The following is a 20,706-nucleotide window of genomic DNA, read 5'->3' as shown; positions in this document are numbered from 1 at the left end:
TAGATATAGGTGGACTATCATCCTCCATCTATCTTGGGATACTACCTAGCACGCACCAAGTGGGTCCCTCCCACAAAGAACTGAGGATTAGAGGTAGATGCCAAAAGGAGTTAGAAAAGCATAAAGCTTCCATTTGAACCAACACACCGAAGGGAAAGCACTCAAGTCCGTGGCAGCAAGTGCAAGGTACAGCTGAGATGGCAGACAGGGTGCCCGGCAAGCAGGACTTCCGGCAGTTCTCAACCTGGTGGGTGCTATACTTCTTTGGGGGCGGGGGCGCGGCGGTCAATGACTCTTTCACAGGGGTCACCTAAGACCACTGGAAAACACTGATATTTATATTACAGTTCGTAACAGTAGCAAAATTACAGTTATGGAGTAGCAAGAAAATAGTTTTATGGTTGGGGGTCAGCACCACATGAGGAACTGTATTAAAGGGTCGCAGCGTTAGGGAGGTTGAGAACCACCTAGCCAGCCGCTGTGAAAACAGCTCACACTTTGTGAAGGGCCAGGCCCTGTGCTTAGTGCTTCCTACGTCTTCACTCACATCATCAAAAAGCCTTCATGGACCTGTCGTCCTGGCAGTTATCACTAATATATCAACATTCTGCAAATCAGGGGCTGGGACGGGGTGGGGGGAGGGGAAGACATTTTGCCAAAGTTTCACCGCTGTGGCAGAACAGACCTTCAGACTGGGAAAGAACGGAGCCTGCGGGTTCTGCGTCACGCATGTGGTGGCACAAAATTTAGCAGGAGCTACCTAGCCGGCGAGAGGCGGGGAAACATTCCGGGATGTCACATGCATGGATGGGGGCATGTATGTGATGGGGAGGGGGGGATGAGAGAAGCCTTCGAGGCAAGGAGAAGCTGAGGCTGCAGCGGGTGTTGGCCTCCCAGTCAGACCTGTCACAAGGTGAGCAAAGCACCCTGGTGCTAGCTCTCTCTCTCTGCAGGAAGCGCATCTCCTTAGATGAGCTCAGCAGCCTGGGGACAGAGGTTGCTTGTCTGGAGATCTGGGGGCGTGTTTCGGTTGAGCTGGCCCTGGCCAGGCATGCCACACGTTCCGTGGTGCTCAAAACAGTCCCACACAATGGAGAATGTCTCTCTTAAAAAAATAATAAAAGATTTATTTTTACTGTTTTTAACTACATCTATATGTCTCTGTATGGGTGTGTGCACACGAGTGTAGGTACCCATGGTGGCCTGCGGTTGCTGGATTCCCGTTGACCTGAAGTCATAGGCAGTTAGTTATAAGCCATCCACCACGGGTGCTGGGAAATGCACTCTGGTCCTCTGTAAGAGCAGCCAGGGCTCTTAAGCACGGAGCCATCTTTTCCAGCTCCTACTTCTAAATATTTCCACTTGGTTTGCTCTGAGACAAGTCTGGAAATTTACCAAGAATTTTGCACCACTATTTTAAAAAAATTGCATCAGTTAATGATGACAGTCGTAACCAAGAGCTGGGAGTCACTCTTCACTACACCCCATGTGGTTCACTGAGTTTCAATTATGTCATGATAATTGTTAAGGAGAAGTGAAAAGTAGGTCTGTTTGTTATTGTAGCAGAAAAGCCCAGGAAACAGCCTGTTTGGGGTTATGATAACTGAGAGATACATAAAAAATCTCTTGCTGGTTTGCCTTTCTTTTTTTTTTTTTTTAAATTGCATCAGCAATGGTGACAGCTGGGGTTCCTTGTGTCATGGTATAATGTACCTGACTTAGTCTATTGCCAGTTCACACTTATCCTGAGAATTTGGCAAAAATTTCAGAATAAAAAAAATATATATCATGTATTCACATGCACTCGAACCCAAAGGCTTAACCACAACTATAAATTCCTTTTGTTTTCCCTTATATTACTGTTTAATTTTTTTAATAAAAAATCTGTTTATGTATGCGATGGGAATATATATAATATTACCTATGATATATCATTCTATGATATATATCTATGATTATATATAATCTGGCTAGATTATATCTAATATATATATATATAACCTATGAATTTCAAGCTAGAAGGAGAGAGTTGAAGGCTAAGGGTGCAGACTGGTGGAGGGTTTGTTTGGCCTGGTTGTAAAGCCCCACACTCCCTCAGGAGCACTGTCAATAAATAAATGAACAAACTAACGGGGGGGGGGGGTGTCTGACAGAACTGAAAAACCCTGCTTGAGGTTCCCAGCACAGGTGGTCATGGACTCCATCAGATGGCACACCAACACAATGCAACATTATCTTTTTATGGGCAAAGAAGGCCAAGAGCGTACAATGGCACGGCGTCACACAGCCAGCATCAGGACCAACAGCCATGTCTGCATGCAGCTGCTGCCATCTGCTACCATCAGACATACAGGATCCAGCATCCCCCAACCAGCCCTGGACATACGCACTATTATTCTTCCAAGAGCGGCACAGGGAGCGGACTCCAGACTGTAGAGCAATTGAGAAAGTTACTGGCTCTCCTCCACTTCCCACACATCTTCCTTCCCCCTCTTCATCAGCTCCTCTGAGATGATCACGTTTTCACATGTGTAAGTAGGATGATGGGTCATGGAGCCTGACCGGAGGTACCCCGCCTCTCCCTCAGAAAGTCTTTCCCAGAAACTCCGGGGCCGGGGAACTGTACTCTAAACACATCCCTGGGTAATCCTAGTTCAGGTGCACCAGGAACTAGGTTCTAAGAAGCTTGTCCCCAAAGGCAGGGTTTACCCTATTGAGTTCCTGCTTCTTTTATGATCTAAGTCCAAGAGCACATTTTCAGTCTTAGCACCTGTGAGTATTAAACTGTGAGTGTTAAACTGTTAACCCTAGAATCACTTGGGAAAAATGATTCAACAAAGAACTGTCTTGACAGCTTGAACTGATGCCGGAAAACCCAGCATGAAGGTACCATGTCCTGGTTTTGTGGCCCCGGACTGTGTGGGAAAGCTAGCTGAGTACTGAGCATGCGTTCGTTTATTTCTCTCTGCTTGCGAGTGTGGATGTGATGTGACTACTTGCTTTAATCTCTGGCCAGACTTCCCCACAATGATGGGCTATTATCTGGAATTGTAAGCTAAAATAAGCCCTTTCTTCCCCAAATTTCTTTTTGTCGGGTTATTTTATCACAGCCACAGAAAAGAAACCAGAACGGCTTCGCTTTGTTGTGGGAGGGCCTAAGCTCCTCCTGAATGTCTCAGGCTTCCGGCTTACAAGTCAGCAGGTTTGAAACACCAACATTGGAAACCTCCTCCATTTAATGAGAAGAGACATCGAAACAAGTAGTCATTATGCGATGTTGCAAATGCCATAATGGAGGGGTTCAAAGCGGTGTAATCACAAGCCACACAAAGCCAGTGGAGGGCACCTCCAGCTTGGCAATGGCAGATGAGGCTGGGGTCACAGGAGACACAAAGCCAAAGCTTAAGAAGGCTGTTCCAGGCCAAGAAAACAGTAGGTGCAAAAAACCAGGCAAGACAAACAAGGAAACCCGCCAAACTCATGGGCCAGGGCTCTGCGGGCAGGGTATGGCAGGCAAAGGAAAGAGAGGAGGGCTGTGTTCTTTCCTGCTGCCTATCCTGCTGGAGGAAAACCCCCGGATCGTGAGCAGTAACAGCCTGAAGCGGGGAAGGCAGGCAGACTGAGACCTGGCCCATGGAGAGTGAAGAGGTCGGTCAGATCCTGCCTCAGCCCACGTGGCTCCTGGTGGAGCAAGCGCTGGTCTTGAAAGACTACAGCCCAAACCTCTGAGTCTCTACTCTTTCATTCACAAACTGCGAATCTACAGGAAACAGGAAGGCCACTCACCCCTGGTTTCGTTTTTAACCCAAAAATTAATGGAATCGCAAGCCGAGACTGGGTCCTGGAAGTTCACATTCTGCACTTCACACTGAAACACCTCTTTGTTCCTGGCTGCAAAGGGCACTTCCATTTTAAAGCCATTCTTGACAAACACAGCATTGGCCACGGTCACAATGTCTTTATTCTTCTTGGAGACAATGGCCTTGTTGATCTTCTTCAGCACTTTACCAACTCCTGAAGGGGAAATCAGAAAACATGGCAATATTTTTATGATAATTTACATATTTGCAACAATTCTTGTTGGGTATTGTAGCTTACACCTGTAATCTCAGGAGTTGAGAAGCTAAGGCAAGAGGGCTATCATGAGTTTAAGTTGAGGTCAGCCTGGGCTACAAAGCAAGATGCTGTTCAGAAAACAAGACTCCATGAAGACAGCCCAGCAAGTCAAGTGCTTGTCCTGCAGCCCATAAGGACTGGTGTTCAAATCCCCAGCACCCACATAAATGCTGGGCAGGCACAGCAGCCCACCTACAGTTCCAGCCCTCAGAAAGAGGTGAATTCCTAAGTAGACAGGAGAATTCCTAAGTAGAACTGGCTGTCTACACAAGCCAATTTGGTGAGCTTTGGGATCAAGTGAGAGATCCTGCCTGAATATATAAGGTTAAGAGCAATCAGGGAAGGAAGTCTATGTCAGCTTCTAATCTTCACATGGATGCACATGTGTATTCTTAAACTCATCCATGCAAGTAGACATGACCGCGCGCACACACACACACACACACACCTCTTCAAAAAAACTTTTCATTCATACCACAGCATATAAGAACAGCAAGCAAGATAGTGGTCACAAGAGACTAAGTCTGCCTTGTAAGGGGTCTCTATCTCTGGAGGCATCGATAGTGTTAGACCATAAAAGTTCTTGGGAGACAGTTGCTCCTGTACCAATATATTACGATGTTCTTGTAGTCAGCATGAATGCTGGTCTACTCTGGGACTGGCAGCCATGGAAGAAATGAATGGCAGGAAGCTTTCTCATGCAGACTTTCTTGCCTAACAGTCTCAATTGCTATTTTCTTTCTTGCCAAGGATTTAACAATGTGATTAGAAAAAACTATTTGGAGAAAAGAAGATGAATAAAATAAGCATTAGGAAGACTATTATAAATTGTCATGTGCCGCCAACCAGAACATTGTGATTTTTACTTGATATTGAGTTTGGAAAGTAAAGAAATTAATTTTATGGCAACATAAGCTTTATTTTACATGAGCCATTCATTCATGCTCCATTTAGTTTGGGGGCATGAAAAAGAAAAAAAATATGTCATAAGGATGAGATGGGTTTTCACAGGGAGCTGAATTACAGGACTGCCCTAATCACCTGAGGTCTTTTCAAAATTGTCCTAAAGCATCCTTCCAGAGTCAGCTTGGTGGTGCTTGAGGGCTGACTTGTCATTCTGAACATGCATCGTCCTTGGATTTCATGAATGCCGGGGCCAGGACATCTCCCAATCCAAGGAGAGCTTTGTATCATGGACAGAACTTTGGCACCTGGTGGACAGAACTTTGGCACCTGGACACCATGCTATGGGGAAACTATCGTATGGAGAACAGCAGGCCAAAAGTCATCTCCAAGGCCACATGCCAGCCCTGGCACTTTCAGACTCTGCTCCCTCGACATGTACAGTCCTTCCTTGTGATAAGCAATTGTCAACTTGACAGGATCTAAAAATCACATAAAACCTCCTGGTCATGTCTGTGAGGGAGTTCCTTATTGGGTTAATGGAGGTGGTTAGACTCAGCCTGCACCCAGGAGGTACCATTCCCTGAGCTAGGGTCGCAGACATCATAAAACAGGAGAAAGTGACTTGGGCACCGGGTTTCTTTCTCTTTACTCTCTGACTGGGGATACAACATGGCCAGCTGCCTCCAGCTCCGGCTGTCATCATTTTTCCTCCAAACGGTGAACTGAGATAAATCCTGCCTTCCTTGGCTTTTGCCATGCTATTTTGTTCCAGCAATGAATAAAAGGAACTAATACACTTCCTGGGGGGGGGGGGAGATCAGAGCTCATCTTCCACCTCCTCAAACAATCTCTCATCTTCCTCTGTGAACATCACTACCACAAAGCCTCAGCGTTTGAGCCCCCAAGAAGGCCTCCAGCATGCGTTAAGTATATCATGGACCCTGACATCACATTCTGCACATGACTGCAGGCAATTCTGAAGAGAGAAAGGGAAGGAGCAGACTGGTAGCCAACATCAAGAAGATGCCGATTTAAGTCGGGCGGTGGTGGCACACACCTTTAATCCCAGCACTAGGGAGGCAGAGGCAGGAGGATCTCTGTGAGTTCCAGGCCAGCCTGGTCTCCAAAGAGAGTTCCAGGAAGGGTGCAAAGCTACACAGAGAAACCCTGTCTCAGGAAAAAAAAAATGCCGATTTAAAATCACAGTGGATCAGCATTAAAACCAAACCAAAACAAAACAAGACAACCCCAGTTGCTATTTTGGAACTATGCTGGCTGACAGAGCCTGGATGGCCATAAATTTAAGCAGTGACTCAGGAAGGCGGTAGAAATCACCAACAACCCTGAACTTCCCGGCCAGAGACAAAACAGCATGTTCCAAGAATTCAGCCTTTCCTCGCATCTAATAAGCGGGCAAACTGCAAAACCAAGCAAAGTTTGTCCCTCTGTCAACAGGGGATAGCATTGGGCATATGGAGCTCCCAACAGATGACCCCTCCCATTTGAGGGTCACACTGAACACACAAAGGAGGTGGGGCAGCTAGAGGCAAGGAAAAGCATTCTACCACGAATCCAGCTCTCTTGCCAACAGGACCAATGTAGACAAGAGTTTTAGAACTTCACGGCTAGGGGCCGGGCGTTGGAGGTGCACGCATTTAATCCCAGCAGTCGGGAGGCAGAGCCAGGCGGATCTCTGTGAGTTCGAGGCCAGGCTGAGCTACCAAGCGAGTTCCAGGAAAGGCGCAAAGCTACACAGAGAAACCCTGTCTCGACAAACCAAAAAAAAGAAAAGAAAGAACTTCGCGGCTAGAAGAGCGCGGAAGAATGTGGTGAGAGCTCCCTCCCTTTCCAATGAGGTGACTGCCGCCTCGATATGAAACATGACTTGTTCGCTCTCAGTGTGCACGACAGCAAAGAAGAGCTCAGAAACAGTCCTGTTCCCTCGGGCGCTACGGTTGTGGAAAGGGAAATCTAACCTACAGGGAGCTACTACTGCCTGCAGACACGGGTTCCTGTGGCTGGCTACACCGGCGACTGAAAACAAGCTTTCTTTCAATAACACCAAGCTCCTTTCACTGCCCCTTGCCTGTATTTGTTGTTATTTTGTTTGTCCTTTTGTGGAACTATCAAACGCTGGGCTTTGTATATGTCGGGCAAGCCACGCCCCCTCCCGTTTCCCCCCCTCCCCCAGCACTGGGCTACATCTCCAGGTTCAGTTCATATCTTTGCGTTAGGTTGGTATGGAGCCAGGCTGGCCTCGAATGCTCGATCTTCCTGCCTCACTTCTCAAGGGCTGTGAATATAAGCATGGTAGTTACCAGGACCAGTGGCTGGCCATGGCCGGACATTTATTTATTTAAAAGACACTTAGCTTCTTATTTCACATTTCTAAGTGGCCTCAAATCAGCAGACAGGGCAGGCTGGGGAGAGAGCTCAGTCAGTCAAGTCCTTGCCACATGAGCACGAGAATCTGAGTTCGGATCCTTGGCATCTGTGTAACACCTGCCAGTGTGGTGCTAAATGCCTACAATCCTAGCATTGGGGAAGCAGAGGCAGGGGGATCCCCAGGGCTCACTGGCCAGCTCCTCTTGTTGGATTGGTGACCTTCAGTGAGAGACATGGCTTAAAAAATAAGGGGCGGGATGGAGGGAAACACCAACATGCTCGCTCTTCTAGTCTCCACACACTTCTGCACCCATCTTCACACACATGAACCCATGCATACTACCCCCACAATGAGTTTTAAAAAAATTAAAACAAGGCCGGGCGTGGTGGCGCACGCCTTTAATCCCAGCACTCGGGAGGCAGAGGCAGGCGGATCTTTGTGAGTTCGAGGCCAGCCTGGGCTACCAAGTGAGCTCCAGGAAAGGTGCAAAGCTACACAGAGAAACCCTGTCTCGAAAAAACCAAAAAAAAAAAAAAAAAAAAAATTAAAACAAAAATAGCAAAGGGGCATTCCTTGTGCCCCTCATCCAGTTTTCCTCAATGGCATGGTGACCATATTGGGAAACTGTCATTGGTATAGTCTATAGCACTCATTCTGACTTGACTCATTTTTCATACATGCCTGGTACACGTGCGTGCATGTGTGTGTCAGCAGTTCTGTGCATTTCTATGAGTCATGTGGACTCACATCACCCCATCAATGCGGAGCAGCTCCACCATCATAAAGTTTCCATACTTCCAGTCCCTAACATGGACATGTTTTACAAGGACGCTCACTTATAACACAAAAGATTTCCCTTAGGAGAAAACAGTAGTAGACCAAGCCACAACCCTTCACATGCAGGGCCAACGGCAAGGCCTCACTCATGGAGGGGGAGCGCGCACACGAACCGTTTACACTGTATCTCATCACCGTCGTGAGCTGCTTCTTCGTCCTGCCGTCAGCCCCCAGCTGCAGCATGCCCAAGATGGATGCAATCCCATGCGGGGAGACGACGATGTTTTCATGAGGCCGGGACTTGATGATCTGATTGAAAACCTGGATCCCCGTGTCGGAGCCTAGTTCCTCCAGAGACAGAGAGTTGAACTGGGAGTACACGGAAGACAATGTCACTGTGGTCCAGATGAAGAAGGGAAAATGCCAATTCATGGTTCCTTCCAACAAGGACAGCCTAAAAAGAAAAAAAGAAAAACCAGACAGAAATACATCACTCTTTTGTGAACACAATGGGACAATTACTCTGAACTCAACTCGATCCGATTTCTTGTGCCCATGATAACTGAATCCTGTGCTAAGTTAGTCTCAAATGCACAGGGTTCAGACAAACAGGGCTGGAAAGCCGTAAACTTCTACCTGCTAGGTCCTTAGTGCATACCAGGCACTAGGCTGGTATGAGTATTAATTCTTATAACTGTCAATCATTTGAAGTGTTATTTCCAAGGGTCTTCTATGTGCCAAGCCCTTTTGTAAGCGCTAGACAGACAACTGTAAATCTGACGGGTGTGACCCTGGCCCTCTCAAGAGTGCCCTTCTAGAGAGACATGGAGAAAATAAACCAGCAAGTTATCAGGTAACTGCAGAGAAGAATAAAAGCCAGGATCATAAAGCAAAGCAATGTGGCTGAATGAAGGGCCACGGGAGGGTCACATTACAGTGAAGGCCACCTCTGTGGGAGGAACACAGAGGAGGTCAACTGAAGATGGAGAAAAGAACCAGCCACGCACAGATGCGGGGCGAGCATGCCCAGCAAAGGGACAGCAGGGACTGGGGAACAGCAGGCAGGCTGTGTGACGGAGGCCAAGGTAGACAGAAAGCAAGGGTCACAAGAGACCACGTGGAGGGGTTGAAACAGAGGGAATGGTTCAGGTTGTCGGGATTTTCGCATAACCACACCGACTTGATTCTTTTCTATTTGCCACATACAACTTTTTGAAATTACAGGGCTGTTAATTAAAACAAATTTCAGTGGCAGCTGTAGAGCTACAACAGCGCAGAACAATTGGTAAATCCATAAATGGTGCGGATGGCATTGCTTACACTGAGAATTTCAATTACAGCCATTTGCTTGAACTACGCTGCTGTCGTCCCGGATTGCCACTGACAGGGCTTTCTTCAGCAACGACGAGAGGTAGGAGTTTACGTGTATTTATGGGAAAGCGAACACTTCCATTAAGTTCGAACTCAACAGCAGCACTTAGCAAAAAACAAAGGCAGAGTTTGTGATGTTACTAATTTGATCCCTGCTTTAGAGGCTTGAGGTTTCACGAGGCACGAATCTCCCGTGGAACCATTTGACCGCCTTGTCACCTCTGGGAGGTTACAGAGGGAAGCATTTGAAGAGACAGGTGACCTGGAGTGAGAGGAAATCAGTGGCCACAAGGGAAAAGAAAGAGTGTGGGAAGGGCTCGGTAAACCATGTTTTCCTGCCTTTCTTTCCCTGTTTTGGGAACTTGCCACACTAGGTCATGCATGGCTGATACTCAAAAAAACACTTGTGGGAATAAAGCCCTAGGGGCTACGAGCACCAATTTCTAGTTTTATTATTTCTCATTGCATGAAACTCGAGTTTGCTGAATGTGGTTGAGGAAATGCTCGTGTTCAGTCCTGAGCATCACGGTGAACTCCAAAACTGGTCCAAGAAAATGCCAGCCTCCGGGTTGGGCCAAGAAGTATCAGCATAAACAGAATTCCCCACCTGGCTGTCCACACACAATGAGCCACCAAGGACACACCATTCAAACACAGGTTGTAATTTTCTTACACACTGTGAAATAGGTAACTTCTAAAAATTCAGAACAGGTGGGGTTTCTCCAACGCTTAATTATAAGATAATTGTCTGAATCCAGCCTGTCTAAATGCAAAATGTGTAAGTGACCTACATAACGCTCCCACGTGGGCCTCTGCTGTGGTCAGCAGTGGCCTATTTTGACTTTGGCACCTTGGACTGGCTCTCATACCACGACAATCGCCTGAGTTTCCTGGAGCCTGTTGGACCTTGGGGGACTTCCAAGCCCTGACCATGGGAGCTTTACACACTCCTCCTCTGAGCTAGCTCCGATTCCCCTCTCTCCCTTTCTCCCTCAGGGAATGCATTTCCCCTTTGAAAGTCAACATGCTACAAAGTGCTCACAAATACAAAAAGAAAAAAGAAATGTGTAGAATCTTTGTACCAACCAACCTCATCAATTTCAGTTAATGACTCCTAAGAAACTCTGCTGGGTTAAGGGCTATTTGAACAAATGGTTGGATTTGTATGCTCAAAAGACACAGAAAGGTATCATGTTGGTTTTGCCAACGAGAGAGAGAGAGAGAGAGAGAGAGAGAGAGAGAGAGAGAGAGAGAGAGAGAGAGAGAGAGAGAGAGAGAGAAGTTTTGAAGAGGACCCTCTGCTCGCTCGCTTGCTCTCTTCCTCTCTATCTCTTCCCCCTCTCTCTCTTTCCCCCTCCCTCTTCCCGCCTTCTCCCTTCCTCCTTTAAAAATAAAACTCTCCAGAGAAAGGAGAGGAAGATAGACTAAAATTCCTAACAGCCCTAATATCTTCGCATCAACACAAACAGTCTCCGAACAAAGTTACTTCAGTTACCAGAATTGTGCTCAGTTATGATGTTTCTCCCCTAAAAGAACAGTTTCATTATAGTGGGAGTGTTTTTCTTGGTTTCTTTGCCCAGGGAAGTTTTTGAGAGATGTCCATGTTCGGCTTCAGAAAAACACACTGGGCAGTCTCCAGGCTGTGTGGAACTTGGAATCTGGGCAATTTTTGATGGATGTTCTGGGCATAACTTCTGCTTGGCCAAACGCTCTCCAACTGAAACTCACCTGGCTTGTACACATGTCTAAGAATAAGCTCAGGAGGCTGCAGTAAGGGTGGATCCATAAATCACTCCAGGCTTGAGTAAGTTCTAATAATGAAATATACGCATACCCCTGTCAATATTATTTTACATGAAATAAGTGTGGCTGGTTTTAAAATGCTTCATTTCTAGGCCAAGCAGAATCCTACAATGGGAAGAATATAGCAACTTTCTATTATTTTCATTTCTTTTTAAAAGAAATCACTCTTCGAAGTTGGGTACGAGAGGAAGAATAAGTACTTGGCCCAAACATATTGGGTAGTGTGGATATAGAGGTTCATAAATCTGTTTGAGTGTTTCAATTTCTTGAATAATGTTTTTACAACAATAAAAAGCAATTCGTGTGCTTTAGGCCATCGTTGAGGGAGATCATAAGCCTACCCATAAAGCTACTGCCACCGGCACAGCCTTGCAAATGTTGGCTTTCTCCTACTCCAAGCCTTTTCACTTTCCAGCGAGGGGAACGTTCCCGAAGTAATTGGGTCTGCTCTGAGCGTTAAGCATGGTTTAGCGCAGTAAATAACGGGCTGCTAGTTCTGCAAATGCCAGCTTCAATATGCACACTTGAAAACGTGTCACTTGCCGACGGCAGACGCGAGAGAAACACACGCCATAGTCTCAGTGGCTTCCACTGTCACGTCTACACAGGCGAAGCTGAAATCTCTGCTAATCTCACCGGCAGGCTTTCAACGTTTGCTACCTATTCCCTCCTGATTGTTCATGACACTCTCTTGACCTCAAAGATAGATAGATAGATAGATAGATAGATAGATAGATAGATAGATAGATAGATAGATAGATAGAAATCCTTCACTGGTGGGCTATGGAGGCCCTTAGCCTGCAAACTTTCCCAAGTCTCCTCTTCCAGGACCGTTTTCTATTGATGGCCTTCTTTTTGCTTTTTTTCCCTCTACTGTTCACTTAGGGACCACCAGAGCTTCCCAAACTCCTCCTCTCTGAATACATCATCCCTCTCTGCACCTCTCACCTGGCTTGTTTTCAAATGATCCCACCCCCTTCCCACTAGCCAGGAAGCTCAAATCCAGGGGCCGTTATAGAGTCCTGGAGCCTACGGGGTCTATTTAGAGCCTCACCACTGGTCGCACTAAATCAGAGGCAGGAGCCAGGGCCTAATCCCACTGCCCGGGGTTTGGTTTGGAATGCGGTGTTCCAAAAATACTTTTGGAAACTGAAATTCAGGAGACAGCACATACAAGTCTGGATTTAGAGTCACTCACAGGAAATGTGAAGAAAGAGACGTGCTGGTACTGCGGGGCCCTCACTCGTACCACACATGTCCTGCTCCTGTGCCACCCCTCTGGGGGCTGGTGATGTGCCTTCATTTCCACAGCTCTGTGCCCGCTGCCTGAGAGGCTGCTGTCCATCACTAGCCTGGGCTGCTTAAGGACTTGCAAACAGACCCCTAGACTGACTCACTGCTGACCTACTATGTAACAGAAAATGAGGTAGCCTTGTAAATGGTGGCATTTGTTTTCTACTTAACAAGCTATTTTTTATATAAAATAGACCTTTTATCCACAGCACAAGCAGACAATAAATTCCATGTTCACATGCTCTGTTTAACACAGCAAGCTATATGTAAACAATATGGTGCGAAAAGAACACAACAAGTCTACAGGTTCTGAGACTTTTGCCAGGTGCTTCTCATCTGCTCTGGGGGACCCAAGAGTGGCAGAAAAAGGACAGCAGTCCAGCCTCCATCACTCACTAAAATATGTTGGAAGAGCTAACAATAATAAACTACATGTGTGTATGTGTACACACATATATGTATAAGCATATACACTATATCATGTGTTCAAATGTACATAAAATATATGGAAAAATATTTTATGTATATTTGAATAAAATTTGATTAAAAAAAGTCCACACTATTCAGCGTTTAGTAATGACAATGATTGCTTTATCGCTTATCTCTTCCAAGTCAAAGACTATTCTAAAGTAAACTATAGACATCACAGAACAGCATTCAGGACCATTCTAATACATATCCCCTAGTTAGGATATCAACCGACAATATCATTATCACCTAGCAAAATCAGTAACCCCTTCATCTGCTAATTATCCAGTGTTAACACAATCTGATTGTCTTCTGCTACATGTATAATCTTATTTGATTCAAGATATCCATTACGACAAGTTGATAACCCTTTTGCTTTTTCAGAACAACAACAACAAAAAATCTTAAAGTTGCTTTATTTTTGACTGTGGTCCTAATACCCACTGGAATTTGGTAACTGTGTTCCTCTGTCTTATGTAAAACTGGTAGAATCCGAACAGGGTAGTTGGCAACAGAGACAGTATGGCGGGAAGAAAAGAAGACTTACTACCTGGAAGGTTGTCAGCAACCCTGATCTAGAGGCTAGGCAACTTGACTGACTCAGTTCTTCTGGTAAGAAGTACTGTTTTGTAATGGTGGTGTTGTCCAAGGGGTTAGGCTCAGGAGACTAGTCAACTGTTTTGCTTTTGGACCATGATCATTGCCCAAGTACCTTTAAAAAAATATGTGTATATATATACATACACACACACACACACACACACACACACACACACACACACACACACACACACACACACATATAATTAAGGGGCTCCAAAATGGTAGGTGCCTTATAACTAAGTTTCCTTCATTCACTAGCAGGGATATAGATAAAAAGAAAGGCTCCATAGCTGACGACCGTGAGCTTCAGCATGTGTGAGAAAGGTGGAACAAATACTAGAACAGTTGTCCACTGAAAAGGACTTTGTCAACCAATTCTCAGTTCAGCAGAGTGTTCTGTTTCATTTTCCTGTCATAGCAAACTCCTGTTGTCAACATTTTCTAGAGGCTTGATCTACTATCAATATTCATCTTGTTGAGACTCAAACGAAGTCACTTCAAGTTGATTCTTGAAACATTCGACTTGAACATGTAGTGTCCTCGGCTTCCTTGGCTTCTGATTTGACAAGATGTCCTTAGGTTCGTCTGTACATTTCCTGTTCCAAGTACAGTCAGTCACTTCTCTGGCTCCTTTTAGAGTGAAACACTATTTACAGATTGCATCTGAACACCCCCATCTCGTAAATCCCAAGAAAACTGAAGCAATACTGGGAGACAGAGATACTACAGAGTCCACATTTATTTATGTCACTCTCTGGGGGTGTATCCAAATCTTGAAAGGCAGACCGCCTGCCCAGAAATTGCCTTACCTCCCAGGGCCAGGAAAGTCACAGGAGGCTCATTAGATAAGGCCAAAATGGGGGAGCCAGCTGACATTAAAAATTGGCAAGACTGGTCAAAGCATACTATTAATGTGTAAAAATCAACGAGTCTCCTGAATTGTGCCTATAATAAAAAGTAGGGTCACAATAATGCCAGGCACCTGGAGTGAGCAACTGGAAGATAGCATAGGGAGGAAGGTCACCCCCCACCTCCCCCCACCTCCCCACCCCCCACCCCCAGTTTCTCTCCATAACTTCTTGCCAGCCCAATCGACAGCCAACTGGGAAAGCTCTGAGGTTCTTCTTCAAACCTAGATGCTCCCTATATGATCTGCCCCTGTGCCCTTCTTCTAAAGGGGTCCTGGCTGGTAGGAACACACCTGCAAACCACATCTGCCAACAGCTTTTGCCGAGGACTTCTCAAAGGAGGGACTTGAGTTTCTCAAAGGAAAACAATGAAACTTTTTACACCGGTCTGTAACGCTCCGCTGTCAGACCGAGTACTTCTTTCCCATCGCTATTTTTGCCAGCAGAAAAATGTTCCCAACTCTCAAGAGCATTTCACAAGCAGCGTTCTAGAGGCCCTTCAGGAGCTGGTCTAGGAAGACTTAAGGCTCTCTGAAGAGCAGTGGTAACAGTTCATCCACAAGTAACTGGGTTTATGATTATGAAGCCAAGAAGAGGCTAGCCTTAAATATGGGAGCCAGAAGACGACATGTGAAACCTTTCCAAGCCATTCCTGAAATGATGGCCTTAGGGCTGTCCTTGTTGTCCCTTGGGCTGTCCTTGTTTTCCACAGAAGACCACATTTCCTTAAGATAACTAAACCAGAAGAGCAAGCAAGCTAGAACACATCGCGATGATGTGTAACTCTGGTAAGTACGCCACAGTCCACCAGAGTCGGCATCTTCATACCTTAGGGAGGAACAAACAGGAGATGGCAGCTGGAACGACTGCAGCTTTAAATGCTTTTCCAGGTTACCACAAAGAAACTTAAAACTCTCTGAAGTTCATCATAGTTTTTTTTTTTTTTTTTAACCTGACTCCAACAGGGATGCATCTATGTTTGATCTATGACACTAATTAATTGGGTCAACAACCAACCTATAAATGCTTAGGAAAGACATTTCCAACCATTGAAAGGCATGGCAGCAATAGCTGGAGGGAAAAGGGTGTGTCTTATTGGTAACGTGTACTCTGGCACCCTAGTGCCTTGTACCCATCTATTTTTCATACTGAGATTTTTCTTTGCAGGGGGCGGGGGGGGGTATGGTAGGCTAGAGAAGAAGATTGTGGGGATTTGCTGGTTGTCTACTTCCAAAAATACAAGATCAGGGACTTTTTTCCCTCACTTCCTTCAAGGTTTCAGACACAATTTGCTTGGGGTTCAAATCCAACTTCTACCGCCCACACAGCAGGAGATGCAGAGCAAGTGACCCTCTTGGTCAAGCTTGCTTTCTCCTCTACTACTTCCGGGTGGGCCTTTCCAGTGTCCTCAGATAATTTAAGTGAGAAATTGAGTGGGGCGATGTACTTTGGTACGAGGTATAAAAAATACAGTGGTTGATAGCGGTGGGATGGTAAAGGTGGTGTATATCCCGTTTACGCCTTTCAGTGTGCAGACTTAGACCATTAAATCTGTAATGCTTCAGGATGGGGGATTCCCTAATCCAGGAACCAAGAGAGGACTCCAGTACTACAGTGCTATCAACCAGTGGCTTACATGTTTTAAAAACAGGGAAACAATTTCATTGTATTAAAAAAAAAAAGATGTTATAACAGATATTGTACTTTGGGTGATATAAAATAGTCATGAATTTACAAACACTTTAATAAAAAAGAAATTGTTTTTAATATAACATAATTAAGGTACATTTTTAAAACTATTTTTACATTTTAATTATTTGTGTGAGGAGGGTGTGCCGTGACATGTATGTGGAGATCAGAGGGCAATTTGCAGGACTCAGTTTGTTCTTTCTGGCATGTGGCTCTAGGGTTGAACTCGGGTCATGAGACTTGGTGGCAAGTGCCTTTACTGTCCGAGCCTAAAATACGTTTCGTGTTTCTTTGATCTCCCATTGAGATAGTGTTCAAAGCCAGACCATGAGTATAACTTCACCAGTCCTTTGCAGAAACACTGATGCGGTCTCTGGGTCCTCCACTCATCGGTGAAAACTCAGTGCTCTTTAAACTGATGTTGACTGAAGCAAACTATGAAGGCCAAGAGTTGTAAGAACAAATGGATTGTAAAAAATAACTCTGAAAGCCAATCTGGAATAAAGCTGTATTCTTTAAAAAAAAAAAAAAAAGCACATACCTGTTAAACAGCAAACTCCTTTTATCAATTAACTGTAAGAAAATAAAAGAAGATCTGCGCCCAAAACTGATTATTTCTAGAAGCAAAAAATCATTGCAGTGAGTAGCTAAGCTGGCAATTTTAATTGCAATCTGAATCTCCAATGGAAGCGGCACTGTGGGTAGCCTTTTAGCAGCCCTGCGTACTTGCCCTCTAGCTTTTGTGTGCTCTGTTGCTAACCGCTTGCACCTGCTACCTTTGGACAACTGCCAGTGGGAAGCAAAGCCCACTTTTCTTCGTGGGCCTTAAGTGTTTACAGACACTATTTCCTCCCAGAAGGCTAATAGCCATTGACTCCTGGTCTCCCTGTAAATGACTCTTCGGAATGCCCGTGAGCTCTGTAGTGGGACTTGGCCCTGATACCGTCTCTTGCTTAGCTTCTTCCTTTTCTAAGACCCTCTTTTCCCAGCCCCCCACCCCCCTACCCCCCACCCCCGTTGGATTTGCAGCTTACCAAATTACCTTGCTGCTTGTATGGGAGAACATACATGACCCATGCCACCCAACACTGAGTAATAGTTAATGGCATCCACCCAACAATGTCACCCACTGTTAAGAAAATCAAGCAGTAATATCAGTAGTCACTGATTCTGGATAATCGGGGCTGTTTACTTTTGCTGCTGAAACACTTTTGTGATATATAACCCTGGCTGGACTCAAAATGCTCAGTCTTGTGCCTCAGCCTCCCTAGGGTTGGGAAAGATATACTTCAACTGACAACAAGACTATGATATGATCAACTATGCCAAAGTTATACTCACGTGCCAAAAGACTAAAGGACTTCGCCGAGCTACCACTAGACAACCGTTTCTGATGATGATTTCACACAGCACATCGGCACACAGTTTGCAAAGCTTCAGAAATGAAAGACCACACTTAAGACAGAATCTTTTTTTTTTTCTTCCTGCGTATAAAAACACACATGACAGGAGCTTGGACTTAACATCAGCTGAAAGGTGAAAGCGGGATGGAAAGGAAGCAGAGAAAGAGCTGGCGAGCACAGGAACAAGACGCAGGTCAGAAGACCATGAAAAACTAATGAAGTGGTATCCACTGCAAAGAGAAACGCGGACATGCAACACACAGCGAACTCCCTTCTGATAACTAAGGGGAATGCTACAGGCTGTTCATGTTCTTCTGTCAATAAAGAGAGGCGGCTCTATTCTGATGAGCAACTTGATCTATGTCTCTATATCTCCATATCAGGCATTTAAAGAGAGAGAGATAATTATTTATTAATATTTGATGCCATGTATTTAGGACAGCGCCTAGATTACAGGAGGAATTCAATAGATGCTTTTGAAACAAATTGTAATTCAATGGAAGTTAACGGTTCCTTTTCTAGTCTATGTGCCAGCAGCAATTAAATCCTTCCCCAATTCTAACTTGCTTAAGAGCTATAGAATACACCCTTAAGTACTTGGGAATAATAGCCATCATTAACTGGATGCACACTGCTACAGTCTGAATGTCTGTATCCTCCCAGAATTCACTTATTGAAGTTCTAACCTACAATGTTATCAGAAGCTGGTTCTTGCCAGACACGGTGGTGCACGCCTTTAGTCTCAGCACTCCTGAGGCAGACACGTCTCTCTATGAGTTCAAGGCCAGCTTCGTCTACATAGTGAATTCCAGGCCAACCAGGGATATACAGTGAGACTATCTTAATAATAATGATGATGATAACAAAAATAATATCTTTGAGAGATGATTAGATCTTGGGGGGTGGGGCTTCACAAATGGTATTAGAGCCATTTATAAAGGGGACTCCAAAGGCAGCTAATCTTGCTTAACACATGAAGAAACAACTAGAAGGTACCATGTACAAACAGAAAGCAAGCCCTTACCAGCCACTGTACATGCTAGTGTCTTAACCTTAGACTTCCCTGATTCTGGAACTGTGAGAAATAAATTTCTGTTGTTTATAAGCTCGCCAGTCAATGGTATTTCGTTACAGCAGCTTAAACGAACATGAACATGACATCTACTAAATGCCAGACACTGTGTTTTACATTGAAAATGCAATTTAATCCTCCACATAAGAAGTAGGCCATAGTTGTTTCTATGTTACAAATGGTGGAAATGGAGGACCAGAAAAAAAGCTGAGTAGTCTACCTAGATTGCATATCTCATGCATGGTAGAGAGACCTGAGGCTGAGAGCCTGGGCTCTTGGCTAATATGCCACGGCGCTTGCTTTGGTGGAGTTTAAAGGCCAATGGAGGAAAAGGTGAAGAGACACTGTGTTCCTCTACCTGGGCTTAACTCACCAAACACTTGGAGCAAACAAGTGACCACAGCTTTCAAGAGTGCCAAGTGTTTGTTACTCTAGGGCCGTAGGGCGGTGGCTTTCAGCCAGGGTGGGGGTGACTCTGTCCCCAGGGGATATTTGGAGACACTTCTGGTTGTCACACTACTTGGGTAAGTGGCACTATGCCATCTAGTGGGTGGAGACCAGGGATACAGCACCTTATGGGTAGAAAGGTCTCAGGGTATGGGTTGGCTCCCATACCTCATGCCTCAGGGTTTGGGTCCGCTCCATACCTCACGGCTCAGGACTCCAAGAGAACCTACGTTCTGATGCACAGAAGAACAAACATTCCTCCTCTGCCCAGGCCACACCACAATGTCCCTGGCTTCCCTTCATTTAGAATCACAGCCAGAGCCTCAGTAGTACTGACACCAATTTATATCATGATTCTCTCTGTTTTTGTTTTTGTTTTTGTTTTTTTTTTAACCCTGAAACATGACTATGTGGAAGAGGAAGGAATCTAGCCAATTACCTCTGTGCATCCTAGAAGGGAAGGCTTATGACCAGCAATTACAGCTTCAGCCTGGCAGTTCCCCTCATCCAATGTGTCAGCTCCAGTTCGCCACAGCCTGTGGAGGAACTCTGAGGCTGGAAGCAGGGATACAGGCATTCTAATGAGCTGCTGCTTCCAGCAAGAAGCATGGGGAGGTGATAATACCAGGCTGAGTCAATGGGCAGTTACTTCCCTCAAGTCTCCCGAAGAGCAGCAGCAGGAAGCCGGATGGCATCACATCTTCTGTCCTTGGTCTGTCCTCTTTCCCACTGTCAACTCTCTCTCCCCACGGCTGCTTGCTTTTGCTAAAACCAAAGCTACTCTATCATTCATGTTGGGAATATCATTTGGGAGACGGAACTGCGAACACAGTACAGACAGAAGCACCAAAACGTTCACACACACACACCCTGAGCTATGCTTCACACCTCTGTACTTATTCCCTGGTTACTCTCTGAACCACTTCTCTCGGGGACCCGCTGAGTTAAGCAACTCTGAGCCCCACCCCAACTCTACTCCCTCCTTCATCTGAGGGGACCTGTCTGTCTAGCCAGGAAAGCCAGACGACTCGGCAAAGAAGTTCTGAATTAGGTCTCAAGATGACTCCGTGTCAAATTACCCTAAAAAGTGAAGGAGTGTGTGTGGGGGGTGGTGGGGAGGGGTTTCCATCTTCACGAGGAAGGATGCCTTCTTTAGCAGACCAGTAAATGGGTAGCTGACATCCGAGCCCGGCAAAGCACAGAGATGCTTTTTCCGAGCTGTGAGACCCAGCTTTGACAGCACTAACAGAGGATGTGGGTTTTAATCAGGCAGGAACCTGACGGCCCTGTGATCCTATTTCAGTCCGTGGGGGTGGTGGGCAAGGAAACCCACATTCGACCATGTGGAGAGGGATTGAAACCGCTGGGGCTCAATTTCACAGCCAAAGCCTCTTGGCTCCCCTAAAGTCAGGTAGGGGAGTTTTTTGATATTAAGCACAGATCCGCTCCTCTATTCCACAAAAA

The 20,706-nt window shown here is 45.6% G+C and overlaps 1 protein-coding gene across 3 annotated transcripts in view; it reads right to left on the bottom strand.

Annotated features, from left to right (window-relative positions):
* Serpine2 (serpin family E member 2) overlaps positions 1 to 20,706 on the bottom strand; it is a 63,580-nt gene that overhangs the window by 20,726 nt on the left and 22,148 nt on the right. For 2 of the 3 annotated variants that reach the window (XM_006972114.4, XM_076549976.1), the window contains exons 2-3: positions 8,359 to 8,639; positions 3,787 to 4,014 (exon numbers count right to left, since the gene is read on the bottom strand). In XM_006972114.4, the coding sequence (XP_006972176.1) occupies positions 3,787 to 4,014; positions 8,359 to 8,617 (487 nt within the window). In that variant the 5' untranslated portion in view covers positions 8,618 to 8,639. Of the gene's footprint in view, positions 1 to 3,786; positions 4,015 to 8,358; positions 8,640 to 17,661; positions 17,805 to 20,706 lie in introns of those variants that run through there. The other variant, XM_076549975.1, reaches the window with a different exon arrangement.

Source organism: Peromyscus maniculatus, chromosome 13 (genome assembly GCF_049852395.1).
Source record: "Peromyscus maniculatus bairdii isolate BWxNUB_F1_BW_parent chromosome 13, HU_Pman_BW_mat_3.1, whole genome shotgun sequence".
NCBI classification, from domain to species: Eukaryota; Metazoa; Chordata; class Mammalia; order Rodentia; family Cricetidae; genus Peromyscus; species Peromyscus maniculatus.
Note: the sequence above shows the minus strand (reverse complement) of the source record. Positions and strands in the feature narration are given on the sequence as shown.